General features: G+C 35.0%; 1 protein-coding gene across 1 annotated transcript in view; it reads left to right on the top strand.

Moving 5' to 3' along the window:
- Positions 1 to 12,199, top strand: part of LOC136245248 (uncharacterized) — a 201,949-nt gene that overhangs the window by 86,273 nt on the left and 103,477 nt on the right. The window contains exons 21-24 of the mRNA XM_066036736.1: positions 2,393 to 2,515; positions 2,573 to 2,642; positions 6,321 to 6,429; positions 9,942 to 10,006. Coding sequence (XP_065892808.1) covers positions 2,393 to 2,515; positions 2,573 to 2,642; positions 6,321 to 6,429; positions 9,942 to 10,006 — 367 coding nt within the window. The remainder of the gene's footprint in view (positions 1 to 2,392; positions 2,516 to 2,572; positions 2,643 to 6,320; positions 6,430 to 9,941; positions 10,007 to 12,199) is intronic.

The following is a 12,199-nucleotide window of genomic DNA, read 5'->3' as shown; positions in this document are numbered from 1 at the left end:
TGCCATATTTTTATATTGTAAAGTCTGTAAGTAGCTAGTAATTTAAACTATACAATCCGATGCTAAGCAGAAGTTGTAACTATGCTAAATATTGATTGTTGTGTTACAGCTGTTTTGTGACTGCTCTAATAGAGTATCTTGATCGTTTCAATGCAGTACAAGATGAAAGGCAAAGTGTTGTTAAGGATTTACTAGTTAAAATGGGTGTTAGTTGGCTGCAGTTGCATGCCACTAACAGGGCCATCCAGAGAAATTAGAGGGCCCAGGGAAAAGAGTTAAAGAGGGGCCCAGGGGCAAGGAAGGGTCTAGATCCTGACTGCTCTATTAGAGTATATCGATCTTTCTTTAAACAGGTATTCAAGGGGCCCTTTTCGGGCTGGGGCAGGGGGCAAAATACCCCAGTTACCCCCCTCATGTGGGCGGTCCTGGCCACTAAAATTACAGTTATATTTTAATATTCTGTCACTGTAATCTGGGGTTTCTGTCAAAACCATGGAAACTTATCAACAGTGCATTGCTTATTCTAACAAAAAGTATTGAAATCCCATCCAAAAACAGCTTATAGCTGTAAAAAAAGTGCGCGTCCAAGTAAAGCAGAGTTAACTGCGACAAAAAGTAATGATATCATAATGCGGCCATGTGCGAGGTGTGCAAGTTGTAAAATTAATATTAGCTAATCAGATAATACAATATTATTGTTAAAGTGTTAATGAGAACTATGTGATGCTGCTAGTTTTTAAGTGTGTGAGCATCTTCATAAATGCCACATAAATTTAATTCTCAATAAAGCAATGTGTATAGATTCTCTGATAGTAATAAATAGTTTGAGTTTGGCCGCCTTTCCTGTATACAGCAATGCTACGAACAAAGGAAAGGTGGCCAAACTCAAACTATTTATTACTATCAGAGAATCTATACACATTGCTTTATTGAGAATTAAATTTATGTGGCATTTATGAAGATGCTCACACACTTAAAAACTAGCAGCATCACATAGTTCTCATTAACACTTTAACAATAACATTGTATTATCTGATTAGCTAATATTAATTTTACAACTTGCACACCTCGCACATGGCCACATTATGATATCATTACTTTTTGTCGCAGTTAACTCTGCTTTACTTGGACGCGCACTTTTTTTACAGCTATAAGCTGTTTTTGGATGGGTAAAAACTTACTTGTAATCTTCTTGTTTACGTGTAAAGTGGCCTCTAGCTCTCCTCCATGGACATTCGCTAATCTCTCCTTCACGCAATCTGTAAATAAGCAAGGGTGTGTTACTGGGCATTATATAGAATTACAGGTATGGTTAAGTCGTCAGCACGAACAGGCGCAACGATTATATGTTTGTGTCTTCGTTCACAGGCAAATCTATCCCCGGTTAGTTTATTTCTCTAGACCTCGTAGTTTTCTCAAACATTGATTATTTATTTATTATTTATGATGTAATTTTAACCGCGTTTCATATTATTCTTAGTACTTGGTTGTAAAATTACTAGGACCACGTCACATATATAACCAAGTACATACACTAATGCAACAGCTATATATTATTGCAGTATTGCATGATTATTAGCAACATCACCGAAGATAAAAGTTACTCAGCTATGCAGCCACTATGCAGCACAGTATCAACATCAACTAGAGGTCACCAGTAGCTAAATACAATTCATCAATGGTGTGGCAATGGCACAGTGATGGGGTACACACTATATGCATACACAACCTACAGGAGATGCACAATACTTGGACGCGTAGGAGTATGCAAGCCAGATGAACCAGATAAAGGTAGACAGCCAAGCCAGCCAGAGTCTAGTAAGCTAGGTAAAGGCAAAATGTACAATAATACAAGAAAAAATTTAAAGCATACCACACTCTTTACAATACATTAGTACAAACGAACAACCAAACCATGTCAAACCTATTCAGGTGTCCTGCAGCCATCGATATACGGAGTGCATCCGCTAGCAGCTGGCATGGCGACTTGAGACTTAGTGTGCCAGCTGGCAACACTTTCAAACACAATTGAACAGTAGTTCGCTCATTAAAATAGCCATTTGAATTTGCTTGATTGGTAGTGGGTATAACAAGTGCTGTTTTGATTGGCATTAAATAGAATTTCCATACATTTCTATCACCTCCATAGAAACATTCACCCATTTTACGATTATCTTTTCATACAACATGGATTCTATTTCCGGTGTGTGCGAAGCCTTAGGCCTTGTAGTTTCTCAAACATTATTTATTATTATTCATTTATTTATTCATTTATTAATGATGTAATTTTAACTGCATTTTGTATTATCTTTAGTACTTGGTTGTGTAATTATTGGTAAAAATGTATGCATTGTGTTGCTGTGCAGTATTTACAGCATTGTATTTTGTACAGTTTTAAATGCCCTAATGATGCCAGCTGATCCTGACTTAATTCCTACCATCATATTCCCTAAATTATTTCATACTCAAATTATTATACCAGCTAATGCCATCACATTTCAAAGGAGCACAGAACGTAAGTACTTTTAATGTACACAATTATACATAATCTTACTCTTATGTTTATTTGTAGGTGTAAGGGTACCAGTTGTAAGCTTCATGTGTCAAAATCTACAATCTTATCTTAACAATAGATCTGTTAGGTATGGAAATGCAAAATTTTAGCCAGTCGTAGCTTATGGATATTTGTATGAGTACATATCTATCCACTCAAAAACAGCCAAGCTGTAAAAAAAAGAGTGCGTGCTGTAAGTCCTGGGTGAAAAAAGTTGTGAAATCAAAGGTGGTGGCCAAGAAATGGAATAAGGTCCAAAAACCTGACTAATACTGGCTCAGAGGGTTTTCTTGCCCACATTCCTTCTTTTCTGTGCAGACACAATAATGTTTATCAAAGACAAATTGCATTGCATGTTTTATTTGTTAATATATCACTTTCATACCTCACTTCAAAGGGAAGAGAAGGTGTATAATTGCCATATAGCACTGCTATCAGTGCTTCGGAATGCATTAATGAGAAATGGAAGTAGTATATTTTGATATACTACCTCCATTTCTCGTTAGTACATTCCAGGAATTCCTAGAAATTGTTAAATTTCTTTGATGAAACTGTAGTGTTTTTGCTATAATATAGTGGGATCGACTGTGGGCTTTAGTTTTGTGAATAATGTACTTTCAATTTGTGCATTAGTAAATGAGAGTGGTTCATTGTTTTATTGAATGAAGACAGTCACAGGTTAGCTATATTGCTGTTTTGATTAATAATTGGTACCTGGCGTAATGTCATGTACGTAGAATCACATATGTGTTTAATGGATAAAGCCATTAGCGTTGCCAATAATTATATTCACAACTCATGACTATTACAATAAGTACTTGCACTTACACATTGTTATGTGCTCACATTATGCTTTCTGTGGGTTTTTAAGTGCTTTTAACAGGCATTTTAAGTGCTTCGTTTATAATTTTTTTTGTGATTACGCTCCCCCACAATCAAAGCTTTCTGCATGCCCATAGTGTTACACTTACATTTGGCCTCAGGAATGCTTTGTTATTGTTCTTACATCATTTACCACAATTGAAGTCAACACAGCCCAATATAAATACACTCACAAAGCATTCTGCAGTTTCCCACACTTGCAGGTGAGTCACCCAAGTGGAATATATCAGTTGTAGCATGGGCACTTGTGATTTATATCTGGAAAATCACTCTTGCCTATGTTACAACTATTACATATTTATTTATTGTAATATGCACATTTTAATGGACTTTTAAATGCTCTAGAGCAATCTATTGGTAGTTCTATGAAATTATAAACATTCAATTTACTATTACAGCTAAAATTTTCTTTTATAAAGCAGAAATTAAGGAAGCTGAATAAGCATGACAACAATGGCCTTTTAAAAAAATTGGATGTTAGGTATGGAGGTCCTTGGTTTGAAATTTATTTTTATAACTCTGTAGCTGTGATTCCATTGATTTTCAAACCATCAAAAGGCACCACTACAATAATCAACCAATGCACACATTGATTGTCAAGTCATTTCTATATGCAGTTTACTTTGTAGGCTGGTCAACAGTTCAATCTTTTTTCACACAAAGTAATACTCATAATACTGTGGATGTTTATAGCAAACTTGGTACATGAAATTACTATGCTCATCATCTGTGTCAAGTTTCAAGGTAATTGAGTTACATGTTGCCCGTTTGCATTTTTTAAGTGTGAAAGAATAATCTAAGTCTGTTAGCCCCTTAAGACCACTCAAGAAGAGAAAAAACGTAGAAGAGAAAAGACATAAGTTTGACCGCCTATTCTTACGAATGGCTATTGTGAATTTGCTGAGTAACATACCCTAGGTGGTGGACTGCTATAATGGAAAAATGGTGTGCTTTGGAGATGGGGCCATGGATGGTTTTTGTTCTTCCTGTCAATATACTCACAGTGTGTTCCTTGGCCACACAACACACTCATGTGTCTTGATAAACAGATGCCCCAACAAAGTAGCCGTGATAGTTCTGTTTCATAAACTGAGTCTAATTGTGTGCACTCAGTGTTCAACTTAAAGCACACTAGAACTATAGTGCCTGCATCCATAAATGCCCAAAATTTTAAATGCTTGTAACATTTTACTTAGTAAACATAACTACATAATTTTTGGACAAAACGTGGAGATTTGTAGCATACTTGAAAGGTGTGGTCATGACACACTCACTGGAGGTGCAGTCGATAAAACATTAAAATGAATTTCTGTACATTTTCGAATCTTAAGGAGTTCTACTTCCTTGCACAGATTGCCCTTCATACAATGCAAATTTTCACAGAAAAAAATTTGCTTATAGCACAATAACCTAGAGTTAAAAGCATTTTAGTCATATTTACACCATTTTTTTGAAAGAGAAATTTCAAGCAAAATATAAAAGCTATAAACTTACAATACAGATCACAAGAATGCCAAGTAAATGTTCTTATATCTCACAGAAGATATTTCTTCAGCACAAAACAGCTGTTTAAAAGTAACTCCATAAACTTCATAGCCTTTTTTTTTCTCCCAACAAGTGCGTGATTGTCAAGATATATTTTACACTGATCACCAGTGTTGGGCAAGTTATTTTGTAAAAGTAACTAGTTACATATTACATATTACTTGCAACTGAACTATTTAGTTACAGTTACATATTACCCATAAAATAAAGTAACTATAATAATAATACATATTATATTACTTTGTGTCCACAGCCTTAAGCTGTCACGTGTGAAACTACCACCTTATCACGTGACATGATTGCATTGTTGGGAAATGTAAGAAGCTGGTGAATAAGCTTCATTCAGTAGGCTTCGGCTAGGTGTTACTCAGAGGATAACTAACGAGATTAGTAACTTCGTTACTTGTAGTAATAATATTACATAATATTAGACTCGTTTAGGGCTCAAACGAATATTCTATTATTCGAATATTCGGAGAATATTCGAATATTCGAATACCATTTCTGGTATTCGAATATTCGTTTCAAAGGAAATATATAACATCAGTGGTAGAGTACATGGAAATTCGTGATCCTACATAAGCATATCTATGACATAAGTGATCAAATCATGTTGATTCTGAATTGTATTAAAGAGACATCTTATACAGCCGCAGGATTATTGATATCTCATCCATATCAATGTTGAAAAAGAATATTCGAATATTCGGTAGTTGTGAATAAAGAATATTCGAATAGTAAAAACCACTATTTGTTTGAGCCCTAGACTCGTTACAGTAACTGTATTACTTAGGTAACGCGTTAATGTTGTAAGTAGAGTAACTTGAGTTATATTACCCATTTTTATAGTGTATTTCGTTATATTACTTGGTTACCACAAAAGTAATAATATTATGTAACGCGTTACTTATGTAATGCATTACTCCCAACACTGCTGATCACATAATCATCTCATTATGCAATTTTATTGAGATGCAATCATGTATGCACTGTGATGTGGTGAGTCTTCTGATGTTTATCCCATCACTGTAGAATAAACAGGGATGAAGTTACAGTTAGTTCTGAGTTCTATTAAAGACCTTTGTTTTAAAAGATACTTTTAATCACTTTACCTTTGCTTAAGAAAGCAATCTTTGGTACTGTTGTAATTGCAACAAATGGAATGGCATTTAATTCATGAAAATAGTACATGTAACTCTCCAGGTATAAACGTTTGAATAAAGTGGTGTAAAATCAATCATGAAAACGTGAGCATTTATGGATGCACACACCATAAACAATCCTGTGTTTATAAATTTGAACAATATCCTATTATTACCAATCTGTTTATTTTTGACAGGTATCAACGAAACAGCATCAACATACCAGAGTTGATCATCTCCAGTCAGATTTCTGAGAAGTTTTTTAATTTACCTGACAATGGAACTGTAAAACTAAACTTCAGCATAGTAAGTAAAGTATTAGCATATGCAAATAGTAGAAAGCTCAATTATGAGAACATTGATTATTAAATGGCTGCTCTATTAGAATGTTATGCTCCTGAGAATTCTCATAACAACATACAATTTTACCCATCCATTATTTGCAATATGATTCTGTATGCATCATTACAGTACATTTTCTGTGCCAAGAAGGCTAATATGTACTCCACAATCTCCCACTCACCACATAAGTGGAAGGACTCAACAATGTAAACCTTTAAGGTTTATTGAGAATTCAATAGGCATTTATAAAAATCTACAGTAAGTTTTAAATGAAATTTTGAAGTAATTAAATTTTAGATACATACACATGAAATTTATTGCCTTAATAAAATTATGGGTATGTACATAGATTTACAATACTGGGTATGTACATAGATTTACTGTTATAGATAGTGTGACTGCTTTTTGGAAAATCATCCTTATGGTCGCCCATGAAATGATTAGAATTTATTTAACATTGTGATGTTAATAGCAGAGTTCAAAATATATTTATATAGACACGTATCTTTGATATAATTATTCTACCTAATGAATGTTTAGAAAGATAACAGTTAATGTTCTATTTTAGGGACCAATGTGTCAGTTGCACCCATAAGAGTGATTTTCAAAAATTTGGTCACATATGTGACCTGGTCTGGAAAACCGGTCTTATCACCTACATGTATTTACAAGTATTGAAATATATTGAAATATACCAGGTTTAGTTGTTTAGAGTGTTGTAGCTTGACAATGGTAGCAGCTACATGTACAAACAATTCACACATTCTGTACCAATTTTCTTACTTTTAATGCCATCCACTGAACAAGTAGCCAACAGCCAAGTTTCCTGTCATTTTAGATAGTTGTTTTTGCTGAGATTGACCTTGGTTCAACTGTATCGGCTACAATTGGTGGTGGCAGGGAGGCTAGAGGTTAATGAAACAAAATGAAGGAGGAAGGCAAAGTGATATAAATTAGACCACCATACAGTATAATAGTACTGTATATTAGGGATCATGGAGGTTTGCACATTCTCACAAAAAATATTAACCAGAAACCAACCTCACAATACCTTCACAGCAACTTGGAAGTATCGGTGAGGTATAACCAAGCCCAAACATACCTTCAGTGTCACTCAAAATGTTTCCAATAAGTTGCTACAAAATTTAAAATTTTTTATTTAATGGAATTTTCTACTGACTGACTGACTGACTGACTGACTGACTGACTGACTGACTGACTGACTGACTGACTGACTGACTGACTGACTGACTGACTGACTGACTGACTGACTGACTGACTGACTGACTGACTGACTGACTGACTGACTGACTGACTGACTGACTGACTGACTGACTGACTGACTGACTGACTGACTGACTTCCTGACTGACTGACTGACTGACTGACTGACTGACTGACTGACTGACTTACTGATTTACTTACTGATTTACTTACTTACTTACTTACTTACTTACTTACTTACTTACTTACTTACTTACTTACTTACTTACTTACTTACTTACTTACTTACTTACTTACTTACTTACTTGCTTGCTTACTTACTAATGCCTTCAGACAAGCGTAACTCAATAACAGCTAAAACTACTGACTTGATTTTATCACTGTTAGACATCGCTTCAGCCCGGCTAGTACTTTTTGGCATACCACAGTGTGTACAATGCACGCATCATGGGATCACCTTTGTCCTCCTTTGTGTCCCATTTCTTTTTGCTGACAGTACAAGGTGTCGATTACTGGTGATTAGTGGTGAAACGTGCACATAGTTTCCCAAGTAAATCAAATCGTCCGTATTTTCCATAGTGACTGAATTGATTGCAGAGGGATTTCTCCTACTATTCTTCATTTAAAATGCTATGTAACATAGCTTACAATGAAGCATAATAACCTTTACTAATTGATGGCTGGGGCATGCATTTAGACGAGCGAGCTCATCAAATTTTCCATAGTGATTGGATTACTTTCAGAGGAGCTTCGCCTACTATTCTTTGTTTAAAATCACTGCTTGAAGGTTCTTAGTTTACTAATTTGTTAAGATGCCTTACTGTAGTTATACTGATAGTAAAGTGTCAGTAAACTTAAGTATATGGAACATAATTATTTTACTAAGTTTTAAACTCTCAGTAAAACATCAGTGAATGCGGGTTTACTGAAAAACTACTAAAATAACAAACAGTTAACTGTTCCATATACTGGGGATATACCACTGTAGTAAACTAAGATACTTCAAGCAGTGAATGTTGTATAATGGGCTGACTAAGAACAAAGCAGAATAGTCTATTGACTTTTCACTGAGTAACAATTGGGGCGCACATTCAGACAAAACATTGAGCCTTCCTTTTGATGCGATATGTGCAAGTTCATTAGTTGTAATTATGTTACAAAAAGTAAACAAACAAATACAAGGAAAAATTATAATTTCAAGTTTAATTAGGGATCATAGGTATAAAAAGTAAGGAAACAACAGTGGTTACCTACACCTGCAGATATAATAGTGGACATTTAATCCCTAATTCAGTCTATATTCCTTCATGTTATGGTTATAGACTGAATTAGGGATTAAATGTCCACTATTATATCTGCAGGTGTAGGTAACCACCCTTGTTACCTTACTTTTTATATCTATAATCCCTAATTAAAAATTATTAATTTTTCCTTGTACTTGTTAGGTTATGAGCCAATCAATATGAAATTTAATCACATCATCTGATACCCACTATGTATACGGAAACCCGTATATATTATTCATATACGCTATGCATACAGAAACCCATGCACATATACTCGTGTAAGAGATTTTGTATATGGTAGAGGACTGATGCATCCTCTACTATCACCTTAGCTTTGCAAAAGTGTAGAATCTCCTCCTTGTTTCATGTTTAGAAATTTTGCAAGGCTTTTAGCCTTGCTTGCCTTTGAGCACAAAGCACAAGAGTATTTATAAGACTCTGTGACTGACCTGCCCATGATTTGTTTGTGCAATTAACATCATCAAAAATTCAGGGATCTGGCAGCTAGCATTGGTAGCCCAGTGGATAGGAGTCTTGATGTATTGTCAGAGTAGTGAGTTTGTTTGAGCCATGGTTTGAGTTCAATTTTTTTTCAAGTTTTAAGTTAAAGTCCACAAAAGTCATCAAATGATGTGATCTTTATCCAACACCATGAAGCTGTACAGCCACACACAGCCATCTCCTTGTTGGGCAGGGCTCCAAACCACTTGTGTAGCTTTCCATTGCTCCTGGAAAAAGCAGCCAGTAGAAGTAGACCATTAACCCAGGATAGTTCTGACAGTGAAATCTGATATATTTTGTGTTTGTGACAATAAATCTAACTTTCTGTCATAGTCTCATAGGTGATACAACCGGTTTTATAAGACCCAATCACATATAAGTATATACAGTAGATAGATGGAATAATGCAAATATATGTATGTGATATTTTATTTATAACTGTACATTAATTATCTTCATTATTCAGTTGGCAAACAGTAGTACATTTAGTGCACTGTGTGTGTACTGGGAATTTAATCTGACAAATTACAAGTAAGCTGTATTATTTAAGGATAGATGTTTTGTAACTGTTTCAGCAAAAACCTGCATTATTCACATGACTTCTGAACTTCTTTTTATTTTCTCAGCATCTACAGTGTCCAAGGAAAGGGTTACCAATGTTTCAGCTGATTCTGGTGAGTATTTATAATGCTAGACAGTAGGAACAGTAAGGAAATCAATTTGTACAGCAACTATACTGATAATAAATTACAGACACTTACATTCACAGCCATAACTTCCGTTTGCATTAGTCTACAGTGTTGGGATTTGGTTTAAACTTTTCACTAATGACTGGAGAATTAGCCAAGGTCAATGTTTATCCTTGTTGTCTCTTACACGCACACGTATGGAGGTGGTTTTATCAAAGAAAGGGTGACAAAGTTGTTTTACCTCTACCGCATCATCAATAAATGCACGTGACACGCATTTCCTTGAACAAAAAGATTTTCGAACTCTCCATCAGCACATAAATAAGATAGTGTATAAGTTTACATAGTTGATTTGAGATTTGCTTCCCTTAGTAATGGTACAACTAAAACTTCCATATTTTTCTTTGTAGTATGCATAATTTTACTAATAATTTTTAAATTTCATTTTTTTCAATACACATGCTTGTGCAAACAATGCAGGTTTTTGCTGAGACAGTCACAATGACAATTGTAGTAGCACTGTATTATGTTTTAGTAACATTCATCTGCAATTTTTTTGAAATTGTTGAGTGGGTTACTAGTCATTTACAGGTAACAGACAAGTGCTGTAAAATATGAATACATTAGTACATCTATAATATGGACACAAGCATTATGGTCTCTTTTTCATGTGATATAGAGGTGTTTTCTTTCAAAGGTAAAGCATGTATTGACCAGATGTGTTGGGACCAAAAGTGTATAAGTGGTTTTTCTTGAATTTGTTAAGAAAGATCCACCACTATTAGCTGTTTATCCATTATACAGCATTTGCATTTCTACAAATGGGCAAGTAACCTTGAATAAATTGATGTGGATTTGATGTGGGTTAAACAAACTTTCAGACCCAAAATTTCCAAATCCCTAACCACTGCCAATAATTATCATCTATATCCCTTATCACTACTTACAGTATGTTAGAGTGTTATAAATGTTCCCAATGTTCAAAGGCTCTAGAAAATCAAGACTCAGGTAGTAAGTCCTGTGGCCTAGAGCTACAAAGCGCATGTCCAAATTAAAAACACTGGCGGCCACTACTGTGAGTTATTTACATGTAGGGACGTTTTTGCAACATTTGCCCCTAGATTATGCAACTTCTCTCGTCAGGATTGTATTGTGTCTGGTCTTAAAAATCTTTGGGTCATCATTTTCTTGTCACAAACTCTATGATAACCGTATTTAGATATAATTCACTCCATTTCTTGACATCTGTTACAGCAGCAATATAGCTATCGTCATGTTACACCGCTCAAGATACCTGTGTTTGTACAGTAAATCTAGTACTGACATTATCTAGCATTAGATTTCCCTCTTGCGATTTTGGTAGCCCAAACCAGTAAACCAGACAATAAGTATGATGCAGACACAAACTTAGCCATTTCATAACCATTTTGTGTAACTGCAAGGAATGTACGATCTCTAGAGAAGATAAATGTTTTAGATTCTATTAAGTGCCACACACCACATGGACACTTACAACAGCTTGTACCAAGGCTTACACTTCACATTGTAGTTATCTTACTATATTACAAAGAATTTGCGGTGAAAGGATTCTGGTAGTGACATGTGCTTAAACAGTGAAAGATCATAACACCAACCCAATTGTTAGTATAGACACTTGTGCTGTGACTTCCATCATCTGTGAACACACAAAGGTGGCTCATAACATGGCACCAGCCAGCCCAGTGGCAAGTAGCTGCTTGTATCATGGCTTTTATCATGAATGTAAACAATAATGGTATAATACTAACAGAATTAAATACACTAATTATTATTATTCTTTCTGGAGATGATGGTGATGGATGGCTTGATGCAATAAGTGATATGTCCTACACCAGAGACACTGTCCAATTTTAACATAAGGATACCTATCAAACAATAAATGCATGGGCACTAAATACAAATATTGTACTACTGTACAGCATAATTTGGTGGGGGAAAAATTTGACCACAAATTGTCGCAATTCTTTGCCAAAGCTCATGTGACTGCATTGATTAG

Source organism: Dysidea avara, chromosome 15, assembly GCF_963678975.1.
Source record: "Dysidea avara chromosome 15, odDysAvar1.4, whole genome shotgun sequence".
Lineage (NCBI taxonomy): Eukaryota > Metazoa > Porifera > Demospongiae > Dictyoceratida > Dysideidae > Dysidea > Dysidea avara.
This window is presented reverse-complemented; position numbering and strand designations above follow the sequence as displayed.